Here is a 23,194-nt window from a genome sequence, read left to right as displayed (position 1 = left end):
TAGACACAATAACCTCACAGTTACTGTTACAATGGATTTTCCATATTCTTGACTGTGTATATACTTCCAAAATGTATCTTCTTTTGACTAAAATAGCTTTTGTTGAAGAGTCTAGGGTTGGTTACAAATGGTTTGGTACTTTATATTATATAATTACATAATGCCAAGGGATGTTATCTTCATTGTGAAGACATGATCTAGACTACAGATTTCACCAAAAAAGCTAATGGTGAAACTATCAGGATTTGAGTGATGTGCTTTCTGTTGTATTTCTGACTGGAGAAATGAAGTGCTTAAGGAGAAATGAAAGGTCACCTGCACACTGGATGGCTACCCGCCATATACCCATCTCTTCTGTTAAGATCCTGTTTCAGGTAGTCACCTTCCAAAATGAATTTTACCAAATTGTGCTTGCATTAAAATCTAAGCAACAGGGACAGAGACTGTATCTGAGTGATACGGTGCTTACATGGCATGTGTGTGGCTCTTGATTCAATCCTCAAACTGCCAGAAAAGAAAATAAATAAAACCCACACACATTACTCCACAATTCTTTTCTTTATATCTTAACTACAAAGACCACTAGTGTGGACTCTAATTTTAGTCTCCATAGTTATTTAAAATTCAGTTTTAACTGAGATTCTTCCACTAATTACACTTGTTTCATAGTTCTAAATAGCTTTGGTAAACTTCTTTGTAAGTAATGATATGAAAGTCATTTTGATTTTAAAACCTCTTTGCTTGTCACAAAGACATTACATAAACACAGAGATCATTTTAAATTGCATTTCTGGGTCTAAGAGTTTGCTACCTAACATCACACAGGAAACTGTGGCACTCCTTTTCTTACTCAAGAGCTTTCAAATAAGAAGAATCCATCCCAATTCCCGAATCAGTAAAAAGAACCAAATAATCGTGACATGAGCAGAATTTACAGACTCTCGGTGCATAACAAAGAAGAGTTGATGCTCTCTGCATACTACAAACACATACTCCTGGCATACTACAAAGCAATCCTATACAGTATTGCTATTATTTGCATTTTGTGGCCTGTATCCTGAGATTTACATGTATGATTGAAATACAGGATCATTTAACTAGTGCTTGATGAAGCTAGAAATTAAGCTGTGGTTTCTAACTCCAAGCACAATATATGTAAGGTCAACAATCTGTGGTTTCTAGACTACAAATCAAGATTCCAAAATCTTCTGGCTTGTGTGTCTGATGTTTCCTCAGGTAAACTAGCAGTTCAAGAGTATGGACAGTGAAGATGGTAAACAAAGTTACAGGAAAGTCAATATACAGTGCAACTTTCTCCATCATGAACACTCGAACATCTTCTGAGAAAACGCATAGTAGAGCACGCTCACTTCTCCAGTCCTGAACCAAGTTAGCTCCCTGTAGAGGTCCCTGCCTGCTATCCTGGTCCTATTGCTGCACTCTTTGTGAAAATAGTTGGAACAGTAATTGGGATCTCAGGCTCCAACTTCTACAGAGACTGAGTTTTTGGAAGGGCCTGGCATTTTCTGGCCCAGGAACACGATTACCTACAGAGATTGCCAAGAAGTCTTTGTTTATGGAAGAGTTGAAGTGAAGAGCATTGTAGAGGGGAAAGGTGTAATCAAAACAATTTAGGAAATAAAGGGAAAAGGTTCACGAGAATGTAGTTAGATGAACACTCATTTACCTAGAGCAGGTCAGCACAGGCTGACTACTTCAGAACAACAATTTCTTGTCTCGGTTTGAAAATCCACGTGTACATTTAAAATGGTGGTGGAAAGAAGCACTGTGGTCAACATAAATATTTAATCAAAGATCGATGCTTATTTTAGCGCCTCTCACCTTTAGAAAGCAAGCCTAAAGCAACACCCAACAGAGTACTTAGTTGCCTATAAGATGCTTGTAAAATCTCATGGAAAGTCAATCAGACCAAAAACAAAATTCCAGATTGCTTTGGAAAATGTATCTCTTTTATTATTAATTCTGGAGGCTGGTTGAAAAGGGTAAGATAAAAGACCTCACTTCATTTTTCCTATAACAACCCTTTAGTAGTGGTGGTGTCGTTTCTGATACCATTCTATGATGGAAGAAACAACTATAGAGAGCAAGAGACTTAGTCAAGTCTATTTTAGTAGCAAATAATGGACACAGGGTTTAAAGACAGGTTACTTGGTGGTTTCACCACCAAGTATATGTCACTAACCTCATAACCTGTTACAAGATACTTAGCCAGGCATAGTTTCTCTGGTTACTACCACAATGTAAACGATTATGGGGAAGATAATAAGACAGCATAGGAAGTGGAGAACATAGCACTAATGAGATGAGACTGGGTGTATTCTAACATAGAGGCCCACATACTTTTTACTCCACGCAATTCCTCGGCTCTGATTACAGCTGCCTTCACCCAGATACATCCCCTGGATCTCCTGTCTGAATTCTGCACATATTGCTTTGTGTGTGCCCAACCCCTCTTAGATCAGTGCCTCACATCATTCCCAGTTGTTCTGGCAACGCGTTTCGGTTTTCTGTAGCAGTTGCCAAAACAAGCATTTCAACATCTGGAAATCATCCTCCATCACTTTCACCAGTAAGATGCATTTGCCTTAAAAGGTAGTTCCCATGCAGACCCCCTGAGATTCCACAGTACCTTTGGATAACAGCTTTCCAATATTCCCTGGCTATGGAAAGTTGATATTCACTGGCTGCACACTTTGGCGATTTCTATAAAATTAATAATAGCATTTTATATGTTAATGTTTTAGTATAATCAAGCCATATTTTAAAGTGAAAAAAAGTATACATGCACATAGCCTACAATCTTCCCTAAGCAAGAAAGCTGTATTCAGATGAAATTGTTATGCTTGCTGACATTAACAGATGAAAGTTATTGTCATTAGCTGCAAATTTTGATGAAAATGAATACGTAGCAGGAACAGTACACTTTCAAGTCCAAGTCTCCAGTTCAAGACTCACTGGAAGAACCTACAATTTAATGGAGCATTGTTCATTTTCCAGGGCAGCTGGAGACACTTATTTCGTGCCGCCTCCGCCATGTGTGTTGTTGCCAGAGTTGAAAAAGGGACATAAAATGACCAGAGAGACACCTTTGGTGCTACACAAGTGGCACGCCCCCAGCACAGGAGAATTTTTCCAGTTTCTCTCTTTCCTCATTCAACCAAGAATACAGAATTGTAGCTCAGCTCTCTACCTATCAAACCAATGACCTTTGAAACTTTCAGAAAGAACTATGAATTTTACAAGAGAATAATTAATTGTTCTTGACTTTTACCCCTGAACACCAACTTTTGTGTATGTATTTACCAGGCAAACATTCATTACAAAAGTAGGCTGTCAGTAAATGCTTCGGGATGAATGAATGAATGAATGAATGAACGAATGAATGAATGAGCAGTTGCTACTACCTAATAGTAAAACAATAACTGTGTTACTAGAACACTCTGATGGGATTAAGATGTGCTGTGTCACTTGTGTCTTTTATCTATTTTATCTGCACCTGAAATGCCTTAGCACTCTTTCTCAAGCCTTATTATTCCTTCCTCATACCCACCTCTTATCTGAATTCACCCTATGTAAAATTGTGCAACATTCAGAAAGACACTGGCCAAGACCATTTCTGTCATAATGGGTAGTTCTTAACGTCTGTACTAATAGAGCCACTAGTTACATTATAATTATGATTGTAATTAATTTAATTTAAATTTACACAGTATCATGTTATCAGTAGCTTATATTTGACATCACAATCCTAGACACCTACCCAGTTTCTAATCCTTTTTGCATGTTATGTTAAAGAATCCTTTTAAAATAATATGCATAACTATTTTATCCATTTATTATCTATATCTCTATCCTTACCTCTGGTGGTTGCAACAATAGTCTGCCACAGACAGCAGGTTAACAAGAAAGCTAATTTTGGAGAGTCAGAAATCCCAAATAGGTGTCACTTGCACACCAAGGAGTTTGCATTACTCTGGGAAGGAGGAGTAGACCACTCATTTTCCAGCTTCTAAGAAGCTGACTAATGATTCCTCCCCATTGTCAAGGCTTACAAATCAGGCAATTCCAGCTCACAGCGCCATCCTACATCTCACTCTCAATTTGATATTATTGTATTCATTCCCTATCACTGCTGTAACCATTTTCTACTCATCGAATGGAATGAAAAGCCAATAAATATCGTTTTGACATTATAAGCCTAAAATGGGTTGCATCAGGCTAACATCAAGGTATAGACAGCCTTGCCTTCTGGAGACCCTAAAAGATAATCCAAGTCTTTGCCTTTTCCAGTTTCTTAGAAGAAGCTGGAACCCCTCTTGCTCTTGTCACAAGCAGAGGAATGACACCTTCAGATCTCCTTCTGGCTCTGATGTCTTCCTTCTGGGCTACATCTCTTCTGCTTTGCTCACAGGAGGTCTAGTCAGTTAATCCAGGCTCATCTGGAGGTTAGTTGTTGGCAGCCATGATTTCATCATCAAACATTACTGTCCCACTCTACAAGAGGCAGTATACACACAAGTTGCAGAGATCAGAGGGTGGAAATGATTCATCCACACCCACTCTAGTATGTAATTGAGGTTCTGTGTACTCATGGACTTCCTCATTACTGTATCCTAAGAGACATGCTTGTGTCTGCCACGTACACATAAGACATGAACATTTACTGAATAAATTAACTTTCAAGTTCCTTTTGATGCAGGCATGGTTGTACTTACCTGTAGTCCAAATACTCAGGAATTGGAGGCAAGAAGACCAGGGCCTAGAAACCAGCCTAGCATCTGAAGCAATGGCTCAGCAATTTAAAACACTTGCTTGGTTTCATTCGCAACACCCAAATGATGGATCACTACAACCTGTAACTCCCATTTCTCAGATTTCCATGCCCTCTTCTGACCTCTGAGGGCACCAGGCTCACATATGGTAAATTTGCAAACATTTATGGAAAGCTTCTACTTATAAAATAACAATAAGTAAATCTTGGGGGAGTGGGAGGAAGCCAGCCTGGACTAGGACAACTTCCTGTTTCAATAAATTTTAAACATCTTTGTATTTGTTTATTTGATTTGGTTTTACAAGAGACAGGGTTTCTCTGTGTTACACCTCTGACTGTACTGAATTCACCGTCACCACCACCACCACCCTGCCAAATTTACGCATTTTTAAAGGGCCAAATATTTCCAATATTTCCCCCCCCTTGCATGTGTTTATGTGTGTGTGTTGGGTGTATACATATTCCTGTGTTTAGACACACGAATGTGTCCAGGTGAAGTTGATGTCATGTTTCCTCCTCAATTGCATTCCACTTATTTATTGAGTCAGGCCATCATGCTGAGCCTAGAGCTCACCCAGTTCAAGCTGGAATTGCTAGCCAGCTTACCTCAGGGAACCAGCTCTGCCTCCAGAGTGATAGAATTACAGACCTACCTTTAACTCTAAAATTTATTTTTAAAGAAACAGTTTCTGACTACGTATTTTGAGAATTAGAGAATATAAAATAAAAAAGAATACAAAATAATAATTCATATTACACTTTAAATATTAAATTATTTGTCTATATTACCCCTTTATAGAAACTTTTCAAACCTTTAAAACATTAAATATTGGTTTTCTGATATATATATCCATGGTCTTAGCCTTATAAAACCATTTTCAAAGGTTACCCTACCTTGTTACAGAGGTTGCACCAATGAAATGTAAACTTATATACTAGAATAGTGGTATTTTTGTATAAAGTTGCTCTTTTGAATGTCTAAAATAAATATTGGTGTCTCTCAGATTTACTTTTATGAATACTTATCTACTATAAATTCCTCTAAACTCACAATGTAAAATTATATTGTCTCATAAAACATCTAAATCAGCCAACAGAACATGCAGTATTAATTCTCACTGGAGAATAACATAAGCATACAATTTAATAAGTCACTTAAATTTTTCAATGAAGTAGTGGAATTATGGTTGAAGATTAGTTGCCATAGTAACTGAATAATAGAAAGAAAACAAAGAATTCAGTCTAAGCAATTGGTAATATGACTACAGTTCTAATTGTATTTTATCCATCATGATGAATGACATTCATGTTATGTTGAAGGAAGTAACCAGACATTCTGCATAGTCTAAAGAAATCATAAACTGTTTTATACATATATTTATGCATATATATTTTTCCTACAGGTCGTTTCTAGAATAAATGGAACTCCAAATACAATCCATACTAAAATTATTATATTACTTTATTTTCTTTCTTTTTTATTGCTGTTCCCATGGTGGTTGAGATGGCCAGCTGCTTTTTGAGATGGAGTCTTACTAGGTACACCAGCAGGCCTCCATCTAAAAGATAGAAAGTCCCAGCCATTTTTCCTGCCTCCTTGCCCTTCAGAGTTGGGGTTCCAGGCTGGTACAGGGCATGTGGTTTTTCACATGGGTGCTGGCATCTGAACTCTTGTCCTCACAACTGTGCACCAAATGCTCTTAGCCACTGAGCCATTTCTTCAGTCCTCAAACGATTTGTTGTTAATGATGCATGTTTTAACACACTTGGAAAAAATTTCTAAAAGGAGAATTTAGAGATGGGTTGTGTGATCTTAGGATTTGGAAAGCTGAAATGAGGTTGAAGGCAGCAAGGCCTAGGATCACAGAGAGACTCTGCCTAAAATAAATAGAGGATAATAGAGGGAGACATCTAATGTCCCCTCCAAACACTCATACACAAACACACACATATATACACAAGTAAATAATCCTTAAAAATATATCTAGATGGGCTGGAGATAAGGCTTAGTGGTTAAGATCACTTTCTGCTCTTCCTAAGGACCAGGGTTCAATTCCTAGCACACACATGGCAGCTCCTAAATGTCTATAATTCCAGTTCCAGGGTATCAGATCTGATACTATCACACAGACATACATCAAGACAGAACAACAATGTACACACACACACATGCACACAGAGAGAGAGAGAGAGATTAGATAGAGAGATAGATATACATATTTATAGATAAATATAAATATAGATATAGAGAGAAATAGAGAAGTTTAACTGCAAGCAAAAGCAAAAAGTCAGTTATACAGAATAATTTCAAACATTCACTAAAGGACTTTCTAAGAACATTTAAGTAAAATATATAAAAGGCATAAGAATGCACATAATAATTTATCTTCAGTAATAACCACACAACATGTCCCTGCTACCTGTTTAAGGAGATGATAACTGGATGACTTTGCAACCTTACTGAACAGAGTCTACCAAATGGAATTCTCATCTAGATTATTGTCTACCTCAAAATGTCTTGTCATACATACCAATAAAAGAGAGACTGGAATACAATGTGCTTTGGATGAAAAAATGTGGGCTAAATTTTCAGTGCAACTAAATATTTCGTGGTATTCCTATTTGAAGTAAATCTTTGCCAAGGGTTTGTTCAAAATGCCCTATTCCTTCTGGTATGTCCTGCCTTGAAGACAACATTTTTAGCATCAATAAAATCAGTATGATCATTAAACTATTTAGAATATGACAGTTGTACATTACAATTTCTTTTTTACTTAATTAGAAAATTTTAAGGGGGCATTTAATTTTTAAACATTCCTATAATCTAACATGATAACCAAACATAGTAGGCATCTAGTGAATATTTGCTGAATTTTAATTGCAAGTATTATAGATAATTGCTCAATAATGAATAGATGCAGTCCTGAACCACATCACAGAAATCCTTATAGATAAGAGAAGTGACTAGTACTATAGTAATGAATTATTTGTGGAAAATGATGTTATGCTATACTTATGATGGTAGAAAATATCACCATCATGTATAGATTAAAGTTTCCAAGCCAAGAATTTCACAAACTCTTAATGAAACCATAATCTTCTCCCTTAATTTAACACCACTATAATTTTTTCTTAGAATAAAATTATACTAATACAGTACAAAACCTAATAGATGCTCATGATTTCATTAATATTGAAGAGACCCTTATGTTGAGAAAACAGTGTGCAAATAAAAGAAATTACCTGAGTTTGTCTAATGTAATGACATAAATGGCTATTATATGAAGTTAGTTCAGAAGTCAATGTATTTGAATATACCTGAACACCTAGAAATTTTAATTTGGTCCTTAACTTTATGGATATGTTATTGAAGGCCATCAGAAATCTTCACTTAGCCAGATTTTAAGGATACAATGACTTATATTCCCTTTAAAAAAGCAAATTACATTTAAATGCTTGCAAATGGTCAAGTACATCTCTCACTGTAGAGCCCATTCAGCTGGTGACAGTGTGCTCTTTTTGTAGTCTCTAATTTAGCATGGAAGCATTTGGGTTGAGTGTCAGTTTTATTGAAGTGTAATATGCTCTTGGATTGTATTCACTGTTCGTAATCCTTTCCTGCCTCACTCTCTCTTCCCAATACCCTTCCCTCTTCTCCAATAGTCCCCCTAATAATTTCATGCCACATATATGAAGAATTACATATGTATTTATATATATGATTCAGGGTATATGAGAAAAACCATATCTTTATTTCTAAATATGCATTATATTTCATTTAGCATGTTGACTTCCAGTTCCATCTAGGTTCTTACAAATGACATAATCTTATACTTTATTGCTAAAATATGATAAGACATGAGTAGGGAACAGATAATACTTAATAAACTCCACTGTACATACATATTACATTTTCTTTATGCATTCATCTTTTCTTAGACAATAAGACTTATTCTATAAATTGTGTATCAGACTTTTATCTTAATAATTCATGAACTAGAAATACAATGTAGAGATTTTTTTAATACAGAGGGTTTGTGTGTCTGCCAGTAAATCATTCACTCTTATTTCCTGCTTAGAATGAATGTCTCAGAGTTAAATTCCAGCAGAACTCTGGAACATAAATGTTCACATATCTCATTCACGGTTTGTGAAGAAAAAAATGGGAGAGAAACTCAGAAATGAAAAAGGGGCAGACAGCATGGTCTAAAGTGTTCCGGGCTCAGGAAATACCAATACAATGAATCACAGTAACATATTTAGACTGAACATTTTCACTTCTTCCAATTAACATTATTGTAAAAAAAATGAGAAATGAAGAACTAGAAGGAATGCGACAATTCTATGGCCTACTCTTCAGACAAGATTCACAGGCAGTTCACATGATTCTTCCTTTCACCACTCAGTTCCTCCTTTTTCTCTCCCTCTCTTCCCTTTTCACCTTCCACCTTTTCTTGTTAGTTCTGTACAATTACTGCTATCACATTAGAGATGAACTGTCAGCTTAGTGGGAACATTATGTTGTTCAGGAAAATTAGCTTCTATAAGTCATAGCCACATCCTCCAAGAAATAACTAGAAACCTGGATCGAAACTTTAAACCCTAATTTTAAATGGACACAATACATCACCCACAGAAAATACATATTATGTATGGTCCCAGAGATCCAACTGTGTACATCATATACTCTAGCATTATAACTTTAGTCTGACCTTGGTGAAGAAATTTTACATAAATCCTCTGTCATTGAAGGTTTTCAGAGCTTAACAATATACCACATGATTTGAAGAAGGCTTCTGAGGCCCAGAGAATTTGAGTCACTTCCACAAAATCACCAAGTGGCCCCATGACAGAACTGCAATTAGAATGCAGAATCCCTGTGTCCTGGTCCAGTTTTAAGTTAGAAGCTTTTCATTTAAATTATTTCAACAATTCATTCATGAAAGAAAGTTACAGCCTGTTTACTTGAAGCTCTCATCTCGTTAACTGCATGTTTCGCCCTCTACAAGCGGAGTCTTAAAATACATCAGAAGGCAGACAAGTCTGAGAGAAGATGGGGCCTTTGTATAAACACTCAGCTGATTGCTGGGGATTTCTCTCAGCTGCTTACTCCAAGTCACTTTAAACCCACTGAAAAAGAGATGCCAAGCTACAAATAGAGCTGACTGGTTTTGAGACAAACTTCCTGATGAGACTTGAATAAGGAAGAGATAATGATTACAGTAGATCCCACCTTCTCAGAGGAAGCTACAATTTCCTCACAGAAAAATTGAAGTCTAGTTATAAAATAGGAAAATGTGTCATAGAACCTTACATTTTATTGTCTTTCAGTTCAGCTGTCTCACTCAACTTATTAGAATTGCTTGCATCCCCTCAAGGTCCCTTCTTCCCATGGACTTCACATTCTCCAAACCCTCACTCCTGATACCCACACAGTGCTGACTGGACAGGACCAGATGAGTTTTCTCAAGTGCAACTTGAATCCTGTTGGTGAGATTTCTTAGAAAGAAAAGACCTGCTCCTCCTTCTAGCACATGTGGGTCATGACCCCCTCCCCTTAGGGTTTGAATGACCCTTTCACAAGGGTCTTCTAAGACAACCAGAAAACACAGATATTTACATTATAATTCATAACGGTAGCAAAATTGCCCTCTAGAAGTAGCTGTGGTAACATATTAAAGCTTGCCTCAGGATTCAGAAAGCAAAGTTAGCCAGCCTCAAGCCATAGAGATCAGGCAGTGGTGGTGCATACCTTTAATCCCAGGACTCAGGAGAAAGGCAGATGAATTTCTGAGTCCAAGACCACCCTGGGCTACCAGAGAGTGAATCAGGGGTCACACCTTTAATCTTAGGATTTGAGAGGTATAAAAGGTAGAGACATTCAGTCTGAGAATTAGTCTCTAGACATGTTGAGGAGAGCATAGCACTGTAAATGAATCTGAGAAGCAGTGAAGTCGGGAGCAGTTTGAGGATTGCCCCTTTTGTCAGAACTGAGGTAGAAGTAAGAGCTAGTGATTTTCTGATCTTCAGCTTGAAGCTTAAAGCCCAATATCGGTTTCTGGATCTTTTATTTAACATGCAGCAAGTAGCAAAGAAAATTATCTTGGGGGTCACCACAACATGAGGAACTGTATTGAGGGGTAACAACAGCATGAGGAAGGGCAAGAACCACAGTTCTAGCATATTCCACCAAAGGAACAGATGGCAGGAACATGAGGCAGCCCATGTGAGGTGCATATTTACCAAATGTATGAGGCGATCTTTACATGTCAATTATATGGAAATAGCATACATTGTACTAATTTAATCCCATTTTGTTATCCTCCATTTATCTGAACACAAATATTCACAGTGGAACCTGGAATGTCTTCACTGGTACATCTTAGATGAATTCTGTTGCAACTTGCCCTGATTCTATATAAAAGAGTTGGAATAATCCCAACCATTCCCCCTTTTACAAATTTAACAGATTCTGAGTGTGATGAAAGAAAGCATCCTGAGTAGTGAGGCTGTAAAAGCCAGAGGCTGCAGAGAACTGGGGAAAACTGCCCTCTGGACATGACCAGACTGCTGCACTCCTGAACTCTCAGCAGCTGTGGTTGCTGTACAAGGTCAAGCCAGTCAGATGGGCGGTGGTGGCACACGCCTTTAATTCTAGCACTCAGGAGGCAGAGTCAAGTGGATCTCTGTGAGTTTGAGGCCAACCTGGTCTACAGAGTAAGTTCAGGTCAGCCAGGATTGTTCATGGAGAATCCCTGTTTCAAAAAGAAAGGAAGAAAGAAAGGAAGGAAGGAAGGAAGGAAGGAAGGAAGGAAGGAAGGAAGGAAAAGAAAAGACCAAGCCAGTCAACATTCTAGCTTGGGTGAAGGAGGGGCTTTTGAATTACCCTCACTATCCCAGGAGCTAATGGCAGTTGATGGCTACTATGGAAGGAAAGGTCTGCTTCTTTAAAGTTATGGTCCTCTGAGGTACTGACATACTCCAGTCAGTAAATATATATATATATATACATATATATATATGAATGAAACTCTCATTGGATTCAGTGGGCTGTATATTTTTTAAATAAGAAAAGAGAATGAAGTTGGAAGGGTAATATGGGTTGTTGAATTGAAGGAAAAAATAAGAGGGATGTGATGGGAATATACACACGTGTATATTGATGAAGAACAAAATATTACATTAAAAAAGAAAATATAAAGCACCCAAGAAATTTTTTAGAAGCATCCAAAACAACATCCTACTATGGCACTATCCTGGCTGGCCTTTGTCAACTTAAAACAAACCTAGACACATCTGGAAAGAGGGAATCCAATTGAGAAAATGCCCCCATCAGATTACCTGTGGGCAAGTGTGTAGTACATTTTGCTGATCGATGTGGGACAGCCTAGCCTGTGGGTGTTGAGGTACTGGGTTGTACAAGGAATCAAGTTGAACAAGCCATCAGGAAAGCCCATAAGCAGTGTTCCTCCATGTTGAGGCTTCCATCAATGATGGAATTGTGACCCGTAAGTCAAATAAAGCCTGTCTCCTAAGTTGCTCCTAATGGTTAGTAGGCACAGCAGTGGACACCTATCTGAGACAGGTACCATAAGACTTGAATGCAAGTTCCTAAGTAGAATTTTCCACCATTCCATTTTCATTAACCTCAGATATTTTCTTTTCTTTTCCTGATTTTGTTTTTGTTTTCAATACAAAGTTTTGCAAAAGATTATTATTACATAGGGGTATTTTCATTTGCCTTGAAATAGCCAATTCTTTTCTGAAGTCTCAAAGAAACTATAGGCTTTCTGGGCAAATGACAGAAAGATTTTGTTTCTCTATTGAAAATCAGAAAACATTTTCTTTTCTCATGATAATCAGCTAATCTCACTGTATAACATCTACCTTATCATAAATTTCAACTAAAACTTTTCATACTTGCGTGAGAAACGTGACTCTTCAGAATTGAACTGTAATTTGTCACTTATTACATATAAAGTCCTAGAAAATTGGGATTGAAGACGCTTTAAAAATACTTTGAAATTAACATTAATGGACCTGACAGATTCTTTTACTAAAGGAGCAAATAAATATATAACAGGTAATGAAAGCAAGAAAAATGCTAAATCTCTAAAGTGCTATGAGACTACCCATTATCTTCAGGGTTATATAATAAGAAAACTTAATGCTGATGGCCAGAGAACAAACATATTGGGTATCACAGATTGAATAAAATAATTTCATTGTAACAAATTATTGGACAAAATTTTATCTTAATCTCTCCTCTTGGATTAATCCCATCATCTTGTTGTTGTGATTTCCTTTACATTTGTAGAATAGAGAAGCAAGAAAAGTCTTGCAGAATCCGAAGAGTACCTAACCAGCAACAGTGTTTACTATCCGGAGTCAATCACCATAATGTCCTGAAGTGGAGGGAGTGGAGTGCATTGGCAGCCTCTGGAGAACGAAGAAACTCACTGCAAAGTTTGTGAAAGATGCTCAACTCACTGCTGTATCCAGGTAGTCCTGCCTTGTACATCCTTTTGCCATGAAACAACTCCTCTTACTGCAAATGTAGACCCAGGGAAAGGCTGGGTGGAAAGATGGCTTCCAATTTTCAGTAGAGACTTTTATGACTCACATATTTTCAGAAAATCAGCTGTGAAGTAGACTGAGTTGGTACAGAAACAGAATGGAACTGGTATATGGGTGGAGCATGCATGGCTTGTATGCCTCTGAGAAACCCAAGAGAAGCAGAGTGCAAACCAGGAAGACTGCAGACTCCCAGAACAAGCTCCCTGAGCAGCCTTTTGTTTCCTCACTTTTTTTCTTGGCACTAAAGAGATGACAGATAATTAAAGCTGAGAACCACAAATAATTTTAAAATCTGAGCCCATCTATCTGAACATGTGCACACAGTAGGCTTAATAGCCTTTTGAGATGTTTGTCTAAAAGGAAAAAAATGAAATGTATTTATGGTATGGTCTCTATTTCTCAAAAGACAGAGAATTAGCATCAATACAACTGACCACTTAGAGAACATAGAGAGAAATGAAAGAGGTAATCATTACAGACTACTCAACTAAAATATTTCAATAACCCAAGAAATGATGCTACACAGTATTAAACACAAATAAAAATAATTATAGCTATTTCTGTAGAGGAATTGAGATCAGTAGCCTAGAAAGAAAATTGTCAAAATGGAAGATCTAAAAAAGAAATCCTCTACATATGGCTCATGGTTCATGCAGGGAAAGGAAAGGTGAGTTAAGTTCTATGAGATAAAAATGAAGGAACAGTGGGTTCTACTAAGAGAAAATTAAAGCTCAGTGCACTCTGAAGAGTAGAGGTTTGGAAAGAGAAAAAAAGTGTGTGTGTGTGTGTGTGTGTGTGTGTGTGTGTGTGTGTGTCCATGTATAAAGACAAGCACAGCACTTTGGGGGTGAGAACTACAAGAGACTTTTTATTGTGGGGTAAAGAATGACAAGTGACATTACGAATACATGCAAGCTAACAAGCATGACCGTTGCTGTCTCTTCACACTATGAGTTCCCATGGAAGAATAAGAAATTAAAAACAGGCTTACATTTTGTTTTTGTATTGCACTGGTAAAAAGGGGGTATATGGAGCTGCTGATAGGAAAGTGCCACAACAGAGACAAGAATATCTATTTAGCTGGCATTGCAGTAACCCAGGGATGGACAAATGAGGGCTTGAACTAAGAAATTTGTAATAAAGGTGAATGTTAGTTATGTATCAGAAATACTTAGTAAATGAAACGGCAAAATTAGTGACTGATTGGAAATGTATTCACTGAATGACACAATGATGTTGGCATTAACTGACATAAGTACTGTGTAAGAAAATAGCTCAATCTTGGGGGGTAGATACATAAATTCAAAATGGTTCTAAGTGGCTAGATATATACTCTAGAATTCATATGAAAGATTGGGATTGGTGGGAGAATTAGCATTAGTCACCAAGTAAAACCCTTGACAATGCGGAAGCTACCTGGATGACCTAAAAAGGCAATATCCTGACAGAACCACTAAAGAAGAAAAAAAAAGCTAGTGGGAGAAAAAGAGGAGTCCTATGAACAAGAAAAGAAAGTCAGGGAGGGGAGGGAAAACCTTCAGAGAACTGCATTTTTGAAACTCTACAGTGTTCAATGGTGTTAATTCAGTAGAAAGGCCTTGAAACTGATGAGAGAGAGGCCATGGAATTATCATGCATGTTATTCCTTTCTGCATCAGTTTACACGGATTGGGGGGCCACAGGGGACAGTGATCAAAATCAGAGTCAAGTGGGGAAAAATGAGGCCTGGGAGAAAAGGGAGACTAGGACAGAAATCTCGACTACTCTTCTTTGGAAGCAGTTGTGCTCTGAAAGAAAACATGAGTTCTGAGAGACAGTTGAGCTTGCTCAGAGGCTAGGAAGAAAGCGCCAAGTGTGAATAGGCAAGTAGTTGAAGAGGTCATGATTGATAACAAATAGTTCATCGGAAAGATAGAAAACAAGCAAGTTACAGAACAAATCCATAGAACACTTCAAAAGAGTCTAAGATTTGTTTAAAAGGAAAACGATTACACTGCTGGAGCTTAGACCTGTCACGACTGGAATAAGTGTTCATATTTTGTGCCTCAGTTAAAGCTCCAGAATCCATTTGCAAGGCTGTCTTATTTCCTCCCATTTTTGGTGAAGATGCAAAGGACTTGGAATGTTGCAGAGCTGCAGCAATGCCAAGAACACAGTTCTCATAAACAGTGGAGAGATCAAGGCTGACTCTCCTTGAGAAGTGACCAAAGGCACGCTAGTTCCCATCTTAAAACTGAAGCCATAGTTCTGATTGAAAATAAAGCCATAAGAAAGAAAACTGTGATGCTATCTTCTTCCTACATCTAAACTTTGAACAAGTAAACATTTCAGTTTGCACACTACACCAAAATGTTAAAGGGATAAAGTTCCATGAATATATTTGTGTTCATTTATTAATGCTGTTGGCATGAGTGATTTCTCCCTAGAAGGCAAGGTGTAGTTAGGAAAGTATTGCTTCACTGGATTTTCCCCTATTGAATAAATTCAGTAGAAGATGGATTCACATTAATTTGAAGTACAGCTTATTTATAAAGATTAGAACAAGATAAAAATGTCCCATACAGTTGCACCTTAAAGACAAAGCCTTCTGTTGTCAGGACTGCCCCCCATGTAGGTGGGGCATGGAAAACACAGCTCTTCAATCTTGTGTCATTTAAAGGTAAGGAAATTGTCTGCATTTTTCTGATTATTATTCTAACTTTAGAATGAATTTTTTGGTTATAAAAAATGATCATGTCTGTGGAGATGGCTCAGTTGGTAAAGTGTTTGCCATGAAAATATGAGAACCTGAGTTAGAATAAACAGTACCTATGTAAAAATGCGGGTTGTATTCCTAGCAAAAGGGAGACAGAGACAGGAAGCTCACATACCATCCGCTTTAGATAATCAATGAACCAACCGTCCTTTCTAAAAAAAAAAAAAAAACAAAAAAACAACTGAGGTGACAAGAGAGCTGGCTCACCAAATAAAAGCTCTTGCCACTCTTTCAGATCAAGTTTGGTTCTTAGCACCCACGTGGCAGCTCACAACCACCTATAACTTCACTTCCAAATCTGACGCCCTGGTTTCTGAGGGCACCACACACATACATATACATGCCCGCAAAACACTTGGAAACACAAAATAAAAATAAATGAATAATCTTTGAAAAAAATAAAATTGAAGGCCAAGAACTCATCTGGTAAATTCGGCCTACATTAACTCGATCCCCTGAACCCACATAAAAATGGAAGGAAAGAACTGACCTCACAAAGTACACACACAAACAGACATATATTCACACACTAGCAATAAATTTTGAAGTAGGCATAAGAAGAAAAAGAAGACATCTAATGTCAGTTTACAGCCTCCACACGCATGATATCTAAAACCAAGTATACACACATGAACATGTATATACACTCATGGAAAAAAAGTTTTAAAAAACGCAAATTTTCAGTAAATTGATAATATCTCATGTCATATCCAAGTATCCAGAAATAAATCACTGAGAATAATGCATACAAGAATGTTAATTACCTCTAGGATAAATTTTGTTTTTATAACCTTGTACAACCTACCCAAATTTAGATGATAGATTACTTAGTAACAATTTTAATCTTTTCCTCTTAACATTACTGTATCTCTCATATGTATATATACACTTCTCAATGTTGTGATCGCAGAGTCAAAAAACATTAGGTTAAAATGTTCCCAATCCAACACTAACATATGCCTCATGAGGCCAAAGACACATGATTTATCCTTGACATGGAACAAATTGTATGATTAAAATGATTCCATACTGCCATATCAGGTTAGCATAATTCCAGTCTCCTCAAGACAGAACCTCCTCTTCCTGATTTAGTTTCCCATCTTGAACTGAATGCATGTTTGGGATGGTCACCATAATCAATTCCAGGCTTGAGGTAATAGTGTTGAATGTATGAAAAATAGGGATAGGAGGGATGGGAGATGAACTCAACTTCCTGGAAATATATCGGAATTACGCATGTCTTCTGTAAAGCCGAATTATTTACCTAATACCATGTGTTAGGCTTTGGATTATCTTTTCATCAAATGATATCAAATTTGTAAAGGTTTACCAGCAAACTTCAGTCAGCCTCATGAGTAAAATGAATCACTAACAAACCGAAGGTCCCAGAATTTCTACTTTGGTGCATAGAAGCCACATCCTCTGTATCAGAAGAAGTCTGTTCAAAGACACAGTGTAGTGCTTTACCAGTGTGAACAGAGCTCACCCACAAAGGTCTGATTCTCATAGCACATCCAAGCTTACCATATACATTTAAAAAGGATAAGACCTGAAAGCTGTATCAATACCAAGATCTTCAGGCAACCCTTTATGCAATACTAAATCATGGAGGAAGCACACTGCACTAGTCAATATAATGGATTCCCTAACCTCCCATGCAGAGAGAGATAAGTATTCAGAGTGACACTTCACTGTTGTCTAGATAATAATTAAATATTTATTACACATGCACACACATCTCTGTTGTGTTCTTGGCTTTCCACTCTGCTCGGAAATAAACAGTCACCAGAGTATATCACTCAAAATTCTTTCTAGTGTCCTCAATAGTAGAGCATCACAGAACCATCGTCCACCTAAAAAATAAACATTTTCCTACCCATTCTTGCATCTTTGTGTGACTGTATGATGAAACTCCATCCAAGCATAAGTAAGTTTAAATGTTTTGAAGAGAGAGAAGATTCCATTTAAGAAATGCAGAGTCACAGCTTTCTCATTCTCTGTCCAGATGACTAGGAAACTACATGCAATAGCCAGATCTCAAGCAGTCACCAAGGACTGTAAAATCAAAGACTATGCTCTAGGGATGAAAGAACACAGAGAGAAAAAGTTTGAGTCTCCAGCTCTTTTCAATCACCAGCTCATCACTCTACTTGAGATCTTCTTTAACATAAGGAAAAGGCTTCTGTTATATTTTTCTTGATTGAAACTGTATTCTAACATATGAAGCACTCTAAAATAAAATCATTTCAATAGTAGTGAGCGTAGAACAACTTATAAATGTGAATATATTAAGTGATATATTCATCCTGTTTCTTTGCGCCTCGTTTGAAATGACATCATCCAAGCATGGCTAACTCTCACGCATCTAATGCTTCCTGTCTGCATTCTTACAAGATAAATCACAGGTATAACATCACAAAAAAATGCAAGAGATCCCAATATTTTTTTAAAAACCCTATATGCACTTTTTCTCTTGCTATTTGAAGCTGGCTTGGAATCAAGTTTCAGTGTAGGGTTGTAGCATGGGTACTGACAGTTCATAGTCCATGAGCCACATTTGGCCATTGGACATATTAGATGTGGCTCATGAAATGCTTCCTGAAAAAAATGTTAATTTGGAATGATTAAAATGGGCATATTTGTGTCTTCAGTTCTCCACAAGTCCCATCAACCCTGCTAATACACAAAACTATTGCATCACTGTTTATGTTACAAGCTTAGCTTCTGGAAGCACTGAAGTTCACAGGATGTACTCCCTTCTGAGCCTCCTCTCCATCACTCATGCAGTGTTGAATAAAATGATTCAAGTCAATAAATATTCTTAGGGAAGACTATTCCCTAAGATTAAGTATGCCTGGTGCTAATAACAAAAATGTGCATCCTTCCCTAGATGTTACATTTTGATTTGGAAATAAAGTGGCCTAGTATTTTTTCTCTTACAAAAAACAAATGTAGAACATTCCAAAGCCTCCCTACACCATACACACCAGAGGGAGTGTTTGGTGGTGGGGGAGATCTTGCAAAGCTGATTTTCTCATCTTGGCTACATTATACTTTCAACTAAAGTTAGTCTAACTCCCAAACTCTTTCTTTTTAGTTTCTAACAAACTTTTAAAATCCAAATCAATCTTTAAAGTTGAGTGAGGTAGTTCTGTTTTGGCCACAAATGTCTAAAACTTTATTTACTATATCTTAGCATCAATATGTATTTCCATCAGGCTGGCACTGTGCTTGTGTTTCATGGTCCACAGTTAAAAGAAAGAAAGAGAGAGAGAGAAAGAGAGAGAGAGAGAGAGAGAGAGAGAGAGCTATACTTTATACTAACAAAAGATGGAAGAACAGGCTAAGCTTATAAATATATACGTCCATACAATGCCAGCTTTCTATAACACATATTCAAGGGAACACAAAGGAATTACCACTATCAGTGCCATTTATAACAACAATTTGAAATTTTTATGTTCTTGACATGCAAGTCTTAGGCTTTTCTTTAATATAACAGCATCCCCCATATGTACTGTTCCTCAAGTAAAACAAAAATAATGTGGAACTACCAGGTTCTAACAGGAGAAATGAAGTATAACAAGTGTTCACACAGTATCAGTGCACACCCAAGTATGCAGGGAAATGAGTCGAGTGTAAGTTAAATGGCTTTGCATACACTAGATTGCTGAGTTGTAAATATTATCCTTACTTAGACACACACTTTTCTGCAATTAATTTTTATCACATCTATTTTAATTACTATACACAATGTCTATGAGAGAATTTACTTTCTCTGTAAATTGGGGTTTGAGTTTCTTTTCTATTTAATGACACTAGGGTAAAAGAGGTTGGTTCAGAGGCAGAGCTTCTTTTGAACCAACCTTATATTCTTAATTTATGTAAATGAATGGTAGAGAAAGATAAACCCCTTAGTTTTCAGTAATATCTACAGAATAAATGGAATGACTTAGAAGTGGTTTTTAGCATATGGCCTACCCTTCAAGACTTTTCAACATCTTACATCTTTCACTAACACACATATTCAATTATGTCCATACTTTGCAAAAATTAATCACATAATTTTAATATAAGTTGGGAATGAAGTCTGCACAAACATTTTAACATAAGTCCCTGGTGGGTGAGGGGAGTGAGCAGACTCCTGATAATAGACATTTTACTGCTTTTTTTGTACTCATTCCTAACTTCTCTGTCCTTTAGGAATTATGAAGAAATGTGATAAGTTTCACCCTGTATAAATCCCCTCACTCTTTGAAACATAGAAACTGACTTAAAAAGTTCCAAGATTTTAGAAAAGGGCCCCCTCTATGGGACTACAACAGACTTGAAATTCATCTCCAGAATTTTGTTTTCCCTCCTTATACTTTTCTAGAATATATAGCTGCCAAACGCAGTTTCTAAACATTTTTAGAGGAAATAAACAGGGATGCAGGAGACAAATGTATAGAAACGGGTTGCTACACACATGAGAAAGACAGAGACAGACATGATTAACACATGTGCTAAGTTAGAAGCTTGAGTTCAGTACTAGTGATGACTCAGATCTCTGCCGGCCTATTGCAAATGAGAACATGTCTGTGGCTGGTGTTTCAGCCCTCAAAAGTTAAGGATTTAACTTTGCTTAAATGAATCAGGAGCCAGGCGCTTTTCGTTGCTCTCGTTGTTTGCTTTGCTTTTTGTAGTATTCTATAGCAGCCATGTCATTTTGCTTAACAATATAACCCAAGCAAGATATGCCTTAAAAGGAAGGAAAAGGAAAAAGGATGAGCAGAAGGAGAGAGGGAGGGAGAGAGGGAGGGAAGAAAGAAGGAAGGAAGCAAGGATCTAAGAGAAATGTCCTTATCAATACTCCATGCCTAATTAGTTAAGGCGTGCTGATTTCCTGCCTTCAGCCATCCTTCCCCCCACCCCCTAGGAACCACACTGTCCCGATAACCAAGTCAGTAGGGTGGGAAAATACCGCAGTTTAAGAAATCTGGCTTCTATCAGCCCCTGTCATGGAGAAATAAACTTGACTCTCTCTCAGTAAGCAAACACGATTTTAAGATCACAGATGAAAACGTTGGGAGGGGAGGATTGAGGCTGTGGGGAAAGAGGAATGAAGAGCAAAGACAAAGGAAATTCCGAGCTATCAGAGTTGCAGCAGAGGTTTCTCTAAACAAAGACTTTCATGAAGCAGCTGAAGTTCGCACAGGAACGACTCCACCCTGCCCAGCTTCTGCAGAGGCTCTCCCTGCTCGGAAAGCGCCAGCCCACACAACTGACTCCGACTAAAAGTGCCTTCGGGGCTCCGTTTTAAGCACTCTTCTTTTCTTTTAAAAGTCCTGCTCTTACATTCAGGCAAAAAGACTGGTCTGATCCTGGCTCTTCCTGGACGGCAGAAGCCCACTCTGCCAGGACAGACACAGAAGCTCCAGAGTTAAGCTGTTTCCCAGGTACAAGTCCCACAGCCCCCTCCTCAAACTTCAAATAGTCTCCTCTTCACACTCTTCCAGCAGCTTAACATTCCATCTAGTCCCAAACCAAGCCATAAACACCATAAGCAAAGCAAAAAGCGAACTCACCATTCTCTTGTTCCTGGGCTTTTATTGAGACACAGTGCCCTAATAAAACAGTGAGAATGAGGAGAGGTCTTGCTACCACCCAGTTTGCCATCACGTCTAAATATGAGACATGTGGGTCCTGGGAACGAAGAGTAGATACTGAGGTCACTGTAGCACCATGGATTCCGCTGAGGGCTCTTTTTCAGCACCAGCCCCCAGGCCGCCTCAGCCTGTTTCAGCACCAGCTCCGGCACAGTCTGCGAAAACTTTTTTCAAGCGATGCAGCTTTAAATAGGAAGAATGCTGCCTCCACTTCTTTTCCTGCCCCTTTCAGCTTGTTCAGGCTCATAACCATCCAGTGTCTGCCAAGCAACCGTCTGATTGATGGTAAACAACCAAATCAGAGCGCGCGCTTCTGCAACTTGGGATTTCACTTACTTCTTGTAGACTTTAAGCGCAGATGGAGCCAAAGAGAGACAAACTTTTATTTCTTTCTGTTGGGTGTGTGTTTGGTTTTTCTTTTCTTTCTTCTTTTTTTTTTTTTTTAAGAAAGCCAAATAGGAGTCTGATCCTCCCCTCCCTACCCTTCCCCCAGAAACACACCCACTGACTTTTCCAGAGGTACTAAAAAAGGTTTAGGGAGGATGGACAAACACCCTTTAGGTGGGAATTTTCTTTCTTTCCTTTTCTTTTTTCTTTTCTGTTTTTGTTTTTGCGTTTAGGTATTCTGAAGTTTCTTCGCCACTTTAAGCCTTTAAAACGTCATATTTTTTAACCCTTTCTTTTGACTGCAGATGAAGACTTCTTGTCCCAGTTCTCATTCTGTTCCCTTTCTCATGCTCTGAGAGGATTCTTAGAGAAGAAACTGGATAAAATTGCAAAAACAAACCTGAAATACTTTGCACTAAGCTGTTTCTACATCTCTTAAAGGGCAATATCTATACATATTCCTCATCACAGAGCATTTTATTATGTTAAAAGTAAGAAAAATCTACTAAGAGTTGTGTAGACTGAAGAAAACACACTGCTTTTGGACGAAGAAAGGGTGGGTCCCAGCATCAGATCTGCCACTCACCAATTTTGTGAAGTTATACATAGTCCTTATCTCTGTGCACTCCAATTTTCTTGTTGGAAAAGGGGCTTTTCCCTGACCAGTATGCAGGGTTTGGTGACACTAAAATGAGTAATGTGCTATTAACTACATTCCAAATTGCAAAGAGCTACATAAAAGTGGATGGTGCTGTTATTAACCCTAAATGGCTTTCTAGGAAGCATGGTAGTCCCAGCTGAACATTCCTGTTAAGAGCAAAAGCCATTAACTTTGTGTCCTACTCAGGCTTGACAAGATCTGAATGCCTTCAGTGCATTTGAAGCAGTCTAATATATTTGATACCTTGAGTCCTCAAGGATCAGGAATCTGCCCCACACAATGTGAGTGACTCAACTGTAAATAATTATTCAGTTCTGACCAGGTACCTTGAGCCTCACTGAACACTGGAGGTAGGGTGCCTTTGGGAGTTTGAA

General features: G+C 37.8%; 1 protein-coding gene across 1 annotated transcript in view; it reads right to left on the bottom strand.

Moving 5' to 3' along the window:
• Col5a2 (collagen type V alpha 2 chain) overlaps positions 1–22,124 on the bottom strand; it is a 123,399-nt gene extending 101,275 nt beyond the window's left edge. The window contains exon 1 of the mRNA XM_005084481.4: positions 21,692–22,124. Within this exon, the coding sequence (XP_005084538.1) occupies positions 21,692–21,782 (91 nt within the window). The 5' untranslated portion in view covers positions 21,783–22,124. The remainder of the gene's footprint in view (positions 1–21,691) is intronic.
• Positions 22,125–23,194: the final 1,070 nt, after the last annotated feature.

The sequence above is a fragment of the Mesocricetus auratus genome, unplaced genomic scaffold, assembly GCF_017639785.1.
Source record: "Mesocricetus auratus isolate SY011 unplaced genomic scaffold, BCM_Maur_2.0 Super-Scaffold_100010, whole genome shotgun sequence".
NCBI classification, from domain to species: domain Eukaryota; kingdom Metazoa; phylum Chordata; class Mammalia; order Rodentia; family Cricetidae; genus Mesocricetus; species Mesocricetus auratus.
This window is presented reverse-complemented; position numbering and strand designations above follow the sequence as displayed.